This window comes from Astatotilapia calliptera, chromosome 12 (assembly GCF_964374335.1).
Source record: "Astatotilapia calliptera chromosome 12, fAstCal68.1, whole genome shotgun sequence".
Taxonomy (NCBI): Eukaryota; Metazoa; Chordata; class Actinopteri; order Cichliformes; family Cichlidae; genus Astatotilapia; species Astatotilapia calliptera.
The window spans coordinates 20021209-20035972 of record NC_137433.1 but is presented as its reverse complement, the minus strand read 5'-3'; the positions used below and the strand labels follow the sequence as shown (position 1 = coordinate 20035972).

The following is a 14764-nucleotide window of genomic DNA, read 5'->3' as shown; positions in this document are numbered from 1 at the left end:
TTGTGTGGTTTGTTACCTGGTTGGGGTTGGCCATATTAGGACAGCTGTCACAGGCGTCTCCCACCCCATCACTGTCTCTGTCTCTCTGGTCTAGGTTGGGGACTCGTGGGCAGTTGTCGAGAATATTTTTCAAGCCTGAGGACAGAAAGTATCAGGATATGTGTAAAACAAAACAAAACAAAAGAACATTGACAGAATGCAGACTTCAGCACAGTCAAACACATCAACAGATGGCAGTGTTTGTTTAAGACGAAGGTGAAATAGTTTCCAGTGGCCTTCGATGCCTGGCGGAGGCCGACTGTGGAAAAATGCTTTTAGTGAGGAGACAGACATGACCAAGCACTCAGCAATCCAGCCTTGGAGTTAAAGACCAAACCAAACGATCAAGAGGCTCGGAGCACTGCCAAACTGAGCAAAAAGCGTCCACCAAACAGAGTCTAAACATGCAACATGCGTAAATGCCTGCATGTGGGAACACAGTGCTAATAAACTGTGTTTCCAGTGGCGCAAATGAAAGGTCACCTGAAAGGCCAATCAAATGAGGTATGTGAGAAAGGTTTTTGAAAACAGGCTTACAATTCCAGTTGGAACATTTTTACATTCAACACTGTTTTTTTTGTTTGTTTTTTTAAAATTACACAAAAGTTGTTTTTCAAAAAGTGACCTAACTGGTAGAGGATGTGGGTTAGAAACAGACCAGGAGGATGTTTTGGAAAGATAAAGCACAGGTCAGTCCAGTTGAAGCAACAAAAATGTCTCTGTCTGCATCCTGTCTGGACACGCTGATCCAGACATGCTGTGTAACCTGATAACCTTTAAAAAAGGTTCAATTACTTTTTCATGTTTGTTTGTTTTCACATTATGTCCCCCGATTAGTCATGGTTAATTTATGCAATAAAGTCACTAACAGTCAGTTTTTTACACTTTTTACTATGATGACCACTCAACCTATTTGCAGAAGTGATTTCATTGACACTCGGTGATGCAAAGGAAAACAAAATTAAGTGAGTAAAACAGTTATTGTGTGTTAAGTAGATAATAACAGACGCGCACGCACCGTCTCCATCCATGTCATTGTCGCATTCATCCCCCAGACCGTCTCTGTCTGTATCTCTCTGTGAAGGATTTTCGACTGTTCTGCAGTTGTCACAGGCGTCGCCATGGACATCCTTATCGCTGTTCCTCTGGTCCACATTAGGAACCAGCCAGCAGTTATCCTGGGTTAGAAAAATGAAGACCGATTATATTGGATTGGATTAGCTAGTTGTTTTTAGTTCTGGTGGATAACTTATGTTACGTCAACACTCCTGGCTGGAGTATGTTTCTCCCATCACTTTTTTACTGTTTAAATTTTCATTTCATTTCATGGTCAATGGAATATATCGGCTAATATATCTGTCATGCTTTAAAAAAATTAAATAAATAAAGTCAAAGTTCACTGCATGCCAGACATGCAGAGGCTGAAGTCACCCACGTCTACGTTAATAATGCCATCGCTGTCTGCATCATCATCACAGGCGTCACCCAGCCCATCCCTGTCTGCATCCTCTTGGCCAGAGTTTGGCACAAACACACAGTTATCCTGGAAAACGAATAGGAAAACACAAGCAGCACAATTTTTTTTAACACTGGGATGAACTGAATGTGAGAGAAGGTGGGGTATGTTGAAAGTAGTACCTGGATACAGTTGTTGTCTCTGCACCGAAGCTTATTATCAGGGTATGCATCAATATCTGTGTCCTTTCCACACACATAGCCATTGCCAGCCCAACCAACCCCACACTGACATACACACACACATGCAAAAAAGAGGGTCGGGGTGGGTGGTGATGACATTTTCAATACACTGTTTAGAGTGGCACAACAATAAACTTATTCATATTCATATTTATGTTTCTGTTCACAAAGTCTTACCATACAGCTAATGCTGCCGTCTCTTTCCACAACACACTCGGCATTGATGTCGCAGGGGTTTGGTTGACCGTTGGGGCAAAGTCTGGTACCATGGCAGCCTGTATTCTGGTCACCTGTGAAGCCAGCTTTACATTCTCCACAGCGGAAGGAACCCTGTGCAGAGTTCAGAGTCAGAAATGTGAAAAAACAATACACTGAAAGCATGCACCATGCAGATCCCGTGTTCTTACAGCTGTGTTGTAGCAGTGTGAGTTGGCAGTGCAACCTCCATTCTCAGGCGGGCCCAGACATTCATCTATGTCTTCACACACCTGAGAGAAAGTGTGCATAAAGTACACGAAATAAAAGTTTTTGTAAGCAGTGAATCAAACGGAATTACTCTTATGTAGTGCATTATTTTGTTTTACCTGTTTGTGAGTCTTAGCATATGAAACTCCTACTCCATTTAACTCTGGTCCAGTGTATCCTCGGGGGCATTTCTCACAGCGGAAGCCAGGAGCAGTGTTTACGCACCGAACACCAGGAAAGCATGGATTAAACTGGCACTGAAACACACACACACACACACACACACATATATATATATATATATACATATATATATATATATATATATACATATATATATATATATATATATATATATATATATATATATATATATATATATATATATATATATATATATATATATATATATATATATATACATATATATATATATATATATATACACATACATTATATATATATATATATATATATATATATACATACATATATATATATACATACATATATATATATACATATATATATATATATACATATATATATACATACATATATATATACATACATATATATATATACATACATATATATATATACATACATATATATATATACATACATATATATATATACATACATATATACATATATATATATATACATACATATATACATATACATACATATATACATATATATATATATATATATATATATATATATATATATATATATATATATATATATATATATATATATATATATATATATATATATATATATATATATATACATATATACACACACAAGATAGAAACAAGTTCTGATTCTTTGAGTGAGATTTTACTCCGAAATTGACCTTTATTTGAAGTTTTTTTTTCTTCTCAAAGCCCTATTTATTTCGGCGATCCTTCGTTCCTGGGGTTTTAGCGGACCGTAATCAACCATGGCGAGGCGAGATAGAAGCCACTGACATATATATGTCAGTGGCTTCTATCTCCTCCTTTGGCCAGCACCACAGTCCAGGATGAGACAAGGAACATCCAAGAATACATTGGGAAGATGGCCCCAACTGACCGAGTGCTCAGTGAATACCTCAGGCAGCAGAAACCCAAGAAAGAGGAGGGAGACGAGGAACCATCATGGAAGGACAGGCCCCTGCACGGTATGTACCACCGGCAGATAGAGGAGGTGGCTGATATCCAGAAATCCTACCAGTGGCTGGACAAAGCTGGACTGAAAGACAGCACAGAGGCACTAATCATGGCAGCACAAGAACAAGCTCTGAGTACAAGATCCATAGAGGCTGGGGTCTATCACACCAGGCAAGACCCCAGGTGCAGGCTGTGTAAAGATGCCCCAGAGACAATCCAGCACATAACAGCAGGGTGCAAGATGCTAGCAGGCAAGGCATACATGGAACGCCATAACCAAGTGGCCGGCATAGTGTACAGGAACATCTGTGCCGAGTATAACCTAGAAGTCCCGAGGTCAAAATGGGAGATGCCCCCAAGGGTGGTGGAGAATGACCGAGCTAAGATCCTGTGGGACTTCCAGATACAGACGGACAAAATGGTGGTGGCTAACCAACCGGACATAGTGGTGGTAGACAAACAGAAGAAGACGGCCGTAGTGATCGATGTAGCGGTTCCGAATGACAGCAATATCAGGAAGAAGGAACACGAGAAGCTGGAGAAATACCAAGGGCTCAGAGAAGAGCTCGAGAGGATGTGGAGGGTGAAGGTAACGGTGGTCCCCGTGGTAATCGGAGCACTAGGTGCGGTGACTCCCAAGCTAGGCGAGTGGCTCCAGCAGATCCCGGGAAAAACATCGGAGATCTCTGTCCAGAAGAGCGCAGTCCTGGGAACAGCTAAGATACTGCGCAGGACCCTCAAGCTCCCAGGCCTCTGGTAGAGGACCCGAGCTTGAAGGATAAACCGCCCGCAGGGGCGTGCTGGGTGTTTTTTTTTTATATATATATATATATAATGACAAATTAAAAAGGCATGAACATTTTTTTTTGTATCAAAAAAATATCGAACCGTGACACCAAAGTATCGAACCGAACCATGAATTTTGTGTATCGTTGCACCCCTAATATATATATGCACATATATATATATTAGGGGTGCAACGATACACAAAATTCACGGTTCGGTTCGGTTCGATACTTTGGTGTCACGGTTCGATATTTTTTCGATACAAAAAAAATGTTCATGCCTTTTTAATTTGTCATTTATTAAAATTATAAATATATATTTTAACTCAAAAGTACAGTTTTTAAATTTAATGTTGTTGAAACAAAAGTAATTAAAAAAATAAATCTATCTCAGGGCTCTCAAAATTTCAAAATCCCTGGTAGCCCTTCGGGCAGGGACTCTTCAGTTTTTGGTAGCCCAAAATAAATATAAGTAGCCCGAATAAAAAAGAGAGCAATTTTTTGATTGATGTTTTGTTTCCTGTTTTGTTTCCTTTACAATATTATACATTAAAATATAATATTGTAAAGGAAACAAAACATTAATCAAAAAATTGTTGAAAAACAAATTACAACATTGTATAAAAATTACAATCATCAACTCAAATACTTGGTTCTAATTGAACAGAAATTTCTATGAACTTGTAAGAACTGTGTAGGACATGAATCAGTCTGTGTCAGATCCTGAATTTGAAATTTCCGCTGAAGTCACGGGAGGCAAGTGGAACCAAGATCGAGGCCATTTGCTTTTTGAAGTTTGCAAAGACTGCTAAATTTTGCCAGTGGTAGTTCACTCTTTGCAACATAGTACGCTGTTATAAACAGATTTTTCAGGTTTATTTTTAGTATGTTATTTGCAATTGGTGTTTGTTCTGGGAAAGATATTGCAGACTGAGCAATAATGCATTTCTTGCATTTCTCATGGGTTCTAATGCGGGCCTTTCTTAAAATGACTGGTCCCAGTAACAAAGGCGCTTGTCGACTCAGAAATCGAGAGAAAACCAACAACACACTCGGCAGAACATTATGTTATTTACATGGGTGCACATAAGTGGTCCGCATGTGCGCATTCGCTGTCAAAATAAAAGAGCGCACCAGATAAGAAGTTGCAACGCGCGTTTGCGTCCATATAAAAAGCACTGTTTTTGTCCGCTAGAGTGGGATTTTCACGGCACATTCCGCACCACATCTCTGTGCGTTCATCATTTGTTTGAAGCCAGCTCGCCTCCTGCAACCACTTTTCCGAGAATACGTGCTTCTTTTGTGGTTCGGACTCCTTCTGACATTTGTTTGGAGGTAGAGGAACACCAAAGTAATTGCTTAAAGGAGCTTCTTCAACATCTTTAAGAGTTCTAAACAAATATCTGTCCTCCTCCAGAAAATCTTATGTATGCAAACACGCGTTGCAACTTCATATCTTGTGCGCGTTTTTTTTTTTGACAGCGAATGCGCACTTGCGGACCACTTATGTGCAGCCCCGGTTATATAGCTCGTCATATTGCAGCCACAGAAATTCTTTTGTCCATGAAACCATAAAGCTGCACTTTCTTTTTGCCTTATAGTCTGATTTGTCATAACTTTTCCGTTTTGTGGTAAGCTTTTCTTTGGCTGTCACTTCTTCACCCTGACCTGTCTTATTTGGCTCAGCAGAACTGAAATATATATACTGCTACTTTTACACACACACGGTCAGCGATTCTCTGCGCGATCAACCTCTCATATGTTTAAGCTTGCTGCGGGAGATTTCACTTGTCATGTTTGCATAGTAAGCTAACGATTGATAAGACGATGTCAGAGGAATTGGTGCGCAAATTATCATCACTCACCAATCAGTGCTGTCGCTCTCTATACACAGTTTGCGCGATTGCAAAGTGAAAGCAAAAAACAAGCGCAAATTCAAACGCGATTTCAATATGTCACATATTGACAGTGGCTCACCGATGCCAATGACATAATTACCCAGCTACATTTCCGAAAGAATGCAAAAGCATTGACATATATTTTTCTTCCTACAATAGCCCGACGGGCAGGGCAGCGATAGATTTTGGTAGCCCGACTGGAAAAAATCGCTAGCCCCGGGACGTCGGGCTAGCGATTTCGTGAGCCCTGTATCTGATTGAGGAATCACTCATCTTTGGAAAAGAGAGTTTATTACAGAGAAATGGCTCTTTCCAAAATAAAAGCTATACTATCCGCTTCTTCTGGGCTATATTCTCAGCAGCATATTGTAGCGGGTCAGGGCTGTTCGGGGTTCTGTTTGTACAGTTATGTTTTGTTTATGTTGCCATAGTGACGGGTGACGCCTTCTCGCTGCGACGGTGTGTCCTTCCGGGGTCAGAGGGCGCCCTGTGTGTTGTTGTTGTTGTTGCTGTGCGGTTGCCGCGCTAAGCAGTTAGCTAGCGGCAGTGTTCTTCTGCAGATGTCAATAAACGGCTGTGCTTCCTGGCTAGCTAACGGGAAGCAAGACCAAACGACACCTCCGTCTCCTCGTTGTCTGAGCTCGCCACATTGGTGTCAGAAGTGGGATGATGGTGGCACCCCATGTTCTGACCGAGTGACTTTTCCCCCGCCAGTTGTGACTGGCCCGTGCGCCAAAAGAAGGCACCTGGACATTTGCAAAGTGAAAGCAAAGAACAAGCGCAAATTCAAACGCGATTTCAATATGTCATATTGACAGTGGCTCACCGATGCCAATGACATAATTACCCAGCTACATTTCCGAAAGAATGCAAAAGCATTGACATATATTTTTCCTTCCTACAATAGCCCGACGGGCAGGGCAGAGATAGATTTTGGTAGCCCGACTGGAAAAATCGCTAGCCCCGGGACATCGGGCTAGCGATTTTGCAAGCCCTGCGTTACAGGCATGGCCCTTTAAGGATGAAGCCTGATGGGAAATGTATTCGGGATGTGTGTAGCGGGACTACCTGGTGTGTGTGTGTGTGTGTGTGTGTGTGTGAAGAGAGAGAGCGGAGAAGGGGAAAAAGTAACGGTTAGCTACAGAAGAGATGAAAAGAAAATAAATAAAAGGAATATAATAACTCCCTCGACAGCCAGAGTTGTGTCGGCGATGCTCGCTGTGAGTAAACTGTTTCAGCCCACTGTACGCGGTGTTCGTGCCTTAGAGAAGAAATAAAGTTCGGTGAAGCAGTTTCCTACGCCTCCTTCGATCTTTTTGCTAGCGGAGTTGACCTGTATAGTAAGCTGTTGCCGGGTGTTGTGCCAAAAAGTGATTGTCTGCCAAAAACTGATTTCCAGTGTTTCTGTGTATTTTTTATGTGTAATATCTTTACGTATGTTCGTAAATAGACTTCGGTGAACAGGGGATACAAAGGGGTTACATAAAGAATTAAGAGGTTTCCTTACTACGGTTCGGGGCCGCGGATCTGGCGCGGTAACACCTGTATCTGATTGAGGAATCACTCATCTTTGGAAAAGAGAGTTTATTACAGAGAAATGGCTATACTATCCGCTTCTTCTGGGCTATATTCTCAGCAGCATATTCTAGCGGGTCAGGGCTGTTCGGGGTTCTGTTTGTACAGTTATGTTTTGTTTATGTTGCCATAGTGACGGGTAACGCCTTCTCGCTGCGAAGGTGTGTCCTTCCGGGGTCAGAGGGCGCCCTGTGTGGTGTTGTTGTTGCTGTGCGGTTGCCGGGCTGAGCAGTTAGCTAGCGGCAGTGTTCTTCTGCAGATGTCAATAAACGGCTGTGCTCCCTGGCTAGCTAACGGGAAGCAAGACCAAACGACACCTCCGTCTCCTCGTTGTCTGAGCTCGCCACATTGGTGTCAGAAGTGGGATGATGGTGGCACCCCATGTTCTGACCGAGTGACTTTTCCCCCGCCAGTCGTGACTGGCCCGTGCGCCAAAAGAAGGCACCTGGACATTTGCAGGACTTTGTGTGGGGTAATTGGGTCGTCGGGGACGACTGACCCCTTAGGTGGGGGCTATGTAGTGGGTCAGGGCTGTTCGGGGTTCTGTTTGTACAGTTATGTTTTGTTTATGTTGCCATAGTGACGGGTGACGCCTTCTCGCTGCGAAGGTGTGTCCTTCCGGGGTCAGAGGGCGCCCTGTGTGTTGTTGTTGTTGTTGCTGTGCGGTTTTCGCCTGAGCAGTTAGCTAGCGGCAGTGTTCTTCTGCAGATGTCAATAAACGGCTGTGCTTCCTGGCTAGCTCACGGGAAGCAAGACCAAACGATACCTCCGTCTCCTCCTTGTCTGAGCTCGGCACAATATTAAACATAGCAGGTCCCCATAAGGAGAATCATGTGCTAACGGCTGTCTAAATGACTCGGGTAAAGTTTGTAGCATGCATGCTTGTTGTTTTTGTCTGCTTCCACTTGTCTTTGTACTAGGATGATGTCGGTGTAAATGTGCAGTCATATTCGTTGTGTTCCCACTAGTGCTGTCAGCGTTAATCTCGTTGAAATGATGTTAACGCCACAACACGGCAAATCTCCATTAACGAGCTACCCCTGCGTGGGGCTAGACGGCCAACACGTTAACGAGCTAACTGTGCTAACACACTAGTTCCCACCCATGTAATTGAGCATTGCGTGGCACATCCAACATACTGTTTTACTTTAGTCCATGACGCGCTTACCTTCAGTGTCATACGTCACATGAAAACCAAAATAATTCCAAACGCCAGATCTGAATGAGGGTGGGGAGGTTCAATTTGCCATGTTGCAAGGAGAGCTTAACTTCTGTCTCGCTAGCTTGCCCTGCGCTCTTCCTTCTGATGATCCTGTCTGTGTTGAACGCTCAGTGGATCTGCGCTCGACAGTGCAGCCTAGGCGGAGTAGTCGAACGCAGATTCACTGAGCGCTCAACACAGACAGCATCGTTAGAAGGAAAGTTGATAAAATAAATGATAAATTTTGTATTGTTCGATACATATGCGTACCGAACCGAAAGCACTGTATCGAACGGTTCAATATCGATACGAGTATCGTTGCACCCCTAATATATATATATATATATATATAGCACTATATACACGTATAGTGCTACTTGGACTCAGTTGTACTCAATTCATACCTCATCTACATCATCACAATACACTCCATCTCCTGTAAATCCATCAGGACAGGGGGAACACTGGAAAGACCCCGATGGGGAACGGACACACATGTCCTGTCTGAAACAGGTCCCAAGTGGGCACGGAGCCGGGGGGTCAGGCATGACAAAGTTCTGAGGCGTTGGAACAGGATGTTTGTTTGGATCGCCATTAATTCTGTCTGGAGCACACAGGCAAAGATAAAGGTTAAAAGGTCCCTTTAGTGTCTAAATACTGTAAATCAGTACATTGTTTCTGTATTGCTTACCACAGCTCAGACACTCTGTGATGATATTCCTCAGATGATGTGTCTCCTTAATCTTAGGCACAAAGACACAGAGTGTAAAACTGTTAATAAACTGTGAGCTTGGGTATTAGTGTCATCACTTTACAGCTTATCAAAGGAGGCAAACCAGATTTTTACCTTTCAATAACTTGTAAAAATGCAACTGAGACTTGATAAGGTTTTAAATGTGTTTCCGCCAAGATAAGTGTTTCCTTACATAAGCATTTCTCTCTGTAATGTGATAATAGTCTGTTATCACCTCCGGCTCTCAGTTTCATGTCTTATCGCCTAATAAATCCCTTGCTTTAGATGGTAATCTGAAACCATGCACTTCTATCTGCTGCTACGTTGAATGTGTGATTTTTGCTTTTACTCAGCTGTCTGATGCAAAGGGTTACACAAATCCTTGAAACAAGACACCTTCAGACAAAAGCAGCAGGTTTTCACAGTCTGGATTCTCACATTTCACAGCAAAAAGCTGATGTTACAATGCAAAACCAATTCTGTTGTGAATATACCCCCGTCTTTTATTTTAAATGCAGCCTATTTTACCAAACAACCTAGGAAGTCTCTTCTCTACCAGCATCCCCCAGGCATTTCATTTTATCTCAGCATCAAAGTGCATTCAGAAAAACATCCATAAAAGCAATAAACAACATCATCATTATAGATCTGCTTATTGAAGCTCTGTGTTAAAAATGCTCGGATGCCCTTTCATTTTATTTTTTTTTCTGTATTTATCCCCTGAATCCATCCAAGTAGCTATCCATGAGAGAGAGACACAAGACCAGCATGCAGAAAAGGTTACCTGCTGGTTGAGCAGCTCCTTCATCTCAGATAACATGCTCTTCAGCTCTGTTATGGTGGCCTGATCTTGCATCATCCTGCCACCTTGCAGAGCTGTGAGGATTTTGCAAATCATAATTAGACAGTCAAAATCGCATCTGCAAGAAGAGAAATGTCCAGTGATGTGAGTCAGTGTGATGTAACTCACCCAGCAGCTGCAGAGATTCAGCTTGATCCATGGTACAGTCTTGCAGAGTGGCCACATTGTCTATGGTGTCCTCTATTACTAGCTTCAAGTCTGTCACTTCACCCTTATAGAATAAACAACAACAGAATAAACTACAGGAGCAGAGTGAGAATGTTTAATTGGAATATTAAATTCAGTTCAATTTTATTTATATAGTGCCAAATCTCAACAACAGTTGCCTCAAAGCACTTTATATTCTAATTATAATATTATAATTAATTATAATGACTAGTCGTATCATATTTCATTCTTATTTTTTTAGAGCAGAGAACCATAACCTCAGTTTTATCTGAATTTAGAAACTGAAAATTAGTGGTCACCCGGGTCTTTATGTTTTTAAGACTTGTGTGTGTGTGTGTGTTTTCTGGCTTCTTTGACAGATAGAACTGGGTGTCATCTATATAGCAGTTAAAATGTATGCTATGCCTTGTAAGGATACTGCCTAGGGAAGCATGTATGATATAAACAGAATTGTTCCTAACACAGAACCCTGTGGAACGCCATAGTTAACCTTTGTGTGTGAAGAGGAAATCATATATCTAATATCGACCCAGCATTTTAAGTTTATTATGTTTTGGGTTTATTTTTGCATTATGGAGTGTTTTGGGGTTCTCTGGTGTTTTGATTATTTACGATAAATTATACTACTGTGGTTCTGGTTTAGGGTTTTGTTCACAGGGTTTGTGTTCTCATGTTTTGTGTGGGTTTAGTTCTGTGTCTGGTCTGCGTCTTTGCGTAGTGATGTCTTGTTCCTGTTTTATTGTGAAGGTCTGCGTCTCATGTGGGTGTGTTCAGTTTACCTCCCTTGTCTGGTCTCATTAATTACTCCCAGCTGTGTCCCCCACCTGTGTGTAATCTCCCTGAGTCTTCTGCTGTAGTAGTTGCTGGCTCGTCTGTGTTTCTACCATGTTCCAGTCGTGTGGTCTCCCTGCTGTCACCATCGTCTAGCTTCCTTCATGTTCAGTAGTTAGTTGTTCCCAGTATAGTTTAGTTCATTCTCCGTTTGTCTATTTTTATTTTGTGTTTAATAAACCACCTTCACACCTTTACAAGAGCCTGCGTTTGAATCCTCCTTTATTACTTCCACACGGCTCATCTTACTTGCCGTGGCAGAGATAAAAGGAAGGTTTGCGATTGGCCTATAATTAGCTAAGATAACTAAGTGAAGTGATTTTTTTTAAGTAACTGTTTAATTACTGCCAGCTTGATGCCCTGTGGTACAGAGCTGATTAATAGAGATTGAAGCATTAATTAATGGTAGGACTTCTTTGAGCACTCTTGTAGGAACGGGGTCTAAAGGACATGTTGATGATTTGGAGTAAGTAATTACTGGCATTGACCCAAAAAGATCAGAGGGAAAAACTCTAAATAAATATCAATAGTATTGAAAGCAGCTGTATGTAATGACACATCTGTGAGATGGTTGCGAGTAATTTTTTTCTCTAATTATTAAAATGTTATTTTTAAAGAAATTCATGAAGTCATTACTGGTTACAGTTACAATACAACCGAATATTCAGTTCAACAGAGCTCTGACTCTTTGTCAGCCGGGCTGAAGAGAAGCATGGGGTTATTTCTTATTCAAAATAATATACTCAAAATGAGATCTTGAAACGTCACTGTTTTTGTTTCCATGCACCATATCGTCAGTACTTTTTTTTTTTCTTTCTCAGCTACAAACTTCTCATTCACCTGTCCTCTTGACTGCAGCGTCCTGAGTGCCACCTTGTTGGGACCTTGTGGAAGTGACCCAAACGCGGCTGGCACACCATCCAAAGTGTGAGCCAGCCTGCAGTCTACATAGATGTGAACACGACCAGGGCCACGCTGTAGACCGCTGGCATGGAGCATCACGTGGTGCTCTTGTCCATCTGCCAGGGATGCATGGTTGAAACTGGTTGTACCATATCTGCCATCAGTCTTCTGGTAACGAACAGTCACTGCAGATATAGAGATGCTTGAATGAAAGCTGTAAAGAAGCTAAAACAAAGAATAGAGTGGCCTGCATTTGCCACAGGCTCCTCAGTATGTGTCAGTGTTCACCTTTGCTCAGTTTGGCTTGCATGGTGAGGTCAAGGTATTTAGTGTTGTCTGTGGGGTTGATGACACTGAAGAGAGAGGTGGGTGCCTTGCTGTGGAGCCTAAAGGACGAAAGCAGGAAAGCCTCATCTCTTCCTTTGTTCTTCAAGCTTCCTTGGAGCAAGTCTGGCAGACAGTCTGGTGACACCAGCAGGTCGTAGACTAACACAGGAAGGAGAACACTGGATTAGCACTATACCACGATTGTGAGAAGAAATCTTAAGAGAAAAGACATATTTTTAAAACAAAGCAAATGACGAGTTCATCTAAGTATTTTCAGTATTTTGTCTTATTGGCTGCAACTCCCAGCACACTTTGTTTTGCTGCTGCTGAGTCAGTGCACTGTGGTGTTTTATTATGTGTCACAGTGTACTTGTGTATGTGTGTTTGCGCGTGTGCACATGTGTGCATTCATGTCAGCACCCTGCTGTGTGTTTTTATGGTGTGGTAGACGGGAGCTGCAGAAAGGTCCAGCAGTAAACTTTTTCCATTGGAACAAACCCGCTGCCTCACACTCACGCACACAAACACCCACTCACACACTTTCACATTGCCATTAGTGGAATTTCAGTAATAATACAAAGTGACTAGAAATTGCACGGAAAGATCTGCATGTAGATTCCAGGAAAATCAAAGATTTGCAAATGCAGTTCTCAGATGACGGTTAGTGTCCTTCTACCACCTTATTTAGGTCAGACTGTTCTGGATCCTGGACATAAAACTCTACAACCACAAAAAAGCCAACCTAATTTCCAGCAATCATCATCACCAAAGCTACCCCCTCCCTCCCTTTTTTTGTGCAACTCACTTTCAAACAAAAGCTTTTTAGGAATATATCAGCAGAAAAGATTAAGTTTAACATATAAAGAACACAGAAACAAAATATGTCATGCTTTGCATAAGGGCATGCACAGCGAGATGCCGCCAGCACTTACCAACACCTTGAGCTGTGACAGTGAGCACCAGATGCTGCAGCAGCAGGGACAGAGCTGCCGCTCTGACGCACATACCAATCATCAGCGCTTCAAAGGGGGGGCACACCTCAAAAGAAGTCCTGTTTCTGAACTGTCCTCCTGAAGATCAATAAGCTGATCTCACACAGGCTGAAAATAAAAACTCCAGATCTTGAACCAAAATCTCAGCAGAGGTGAGATAGTCTTGTGTCCACAGCCACAGCCTTTAAAGCAAAGGGGAGTGTCCGCTACTGTTACGAAAGTGGCACAGTGAAGAGACCATTTTAATAGTCTGGGCGGGGGAGTGTCCCCTTGCTAGATCAATTATGATTAAATAATTTGTAAACAAGAAATGTAAAACTAAAAAAGGGAATTGGAAAGTTGTTTGATTCTGAAAATGACTGTCAGACTTTTTCTCTCCACATACTATACGAGCTAAATGTGTGTGGGATTTATGTATTTATGACCCATTTTTTTATTTAGAGTCATGCTACATTGGGGGATTTGTAATAAAGTAGCTGAAAAGTGCTCTAAATCACACTGTATAGAGACAGCCAACCAGATGCCTGTGAAGCTCAAGGGAGGAACATTTTGGTTCCAGCTGGCTGTTGTTATATTTTCACAAACATCATGAATGTGTGCCATAAACGAGGATCCGATGCCCTGGCTCATCCTCAGTAAGCCAGCTGAACTGCATAAATCTACAGCAGATGTTTTTAATTTTAAACTGATTTAATGTAACGGGTTCTTTGTACCTCTGCGAAGCTTCTTTTGAGAAGGAGAATGCAGGAAAGGAGGAGCAGAGAGGGCGAGGCTCAGGGCAGTTTTCAGTCCTGGAAACATTTGATGATAGATGTCTGGTGCTCGTCTTAATGCTTTCTCCTTTAACTAACCTCAAGTACATTTCAACATCTCAGCTGCTGGTTCCAGCCAGTGAGAGACATTTACCATCCCTCGGTGCGTTATTGCGGTACATCTGCCTGTGGCAAGTCTGGCTGCTTGGCCTTTGAACAAACACCTGGCAGTCTTTAACAGTCTGCCTATCAGCTCTTGGACAGACGTTTTGCTCTGGCGGGTAAAAATAATAATCAATAAAATAACACTGAAATGGAAATTACTACTTTACATGGAAATCTAAATATGAAACGATTGCTTGTTCCATTGCTGCT

The 14764-nt window shown here is 41.9% G+C and overlaps 1 protein-coding gene across 1 annotated transcript in view; it reads right to left on the bottom strand.

Annotated features, from left to right (window-relative positions):
• The window catches only part of thbs4a (thrombospondin 4a), a 17402-nt gene extending 2638 nt beyond the window's left edge, over positions 1–14764 (bottom strand). The window contains exons 1-14 of the mRNA XM_026188298.2: positions 13578–14764; positions 12607–12804; positions 12256–12503; positions 10525–10627; positions 10339–10430; positions 9513–9564; positions 9226–9425; positions 2322–2459; positions 2145–2225; positions 1915–2067; positions 1678–1782; positions 1475–1582; positions 1058–1217; positions 17–135 (exon numbers count right to left, since the gene is read on the bottom strand). Of these exons, the coding sequence (XP_026044083.1) occupies positions 17–135; positions 1058–1217; positions 1475–1582; positions 1678–1782; positions 1915–2067; positions 2145–2225; positions 2322–2459; positions 9226–9425; positions 9513–9564; positions 10339–10430; positions 10525–10627; positions 12256–12503; positions 12607–12804; positions 13578–13659 (1839 nt within the window). The 5' untranslated portion in view covers positions 13660–14764. The remainder of the gene's footprint in view (positions 1–16; positions 136–1057; positions 1218–1474; positions 1583–1677; positions 1783–1914; positions 2068–2144; positions 2226–2321; positions 2460–9225; positions 9426–9512; positions 9565–10338; positions 10431–10524; positions 10628–12255; positions 12504–12606; positions 12805–13577) is intronic.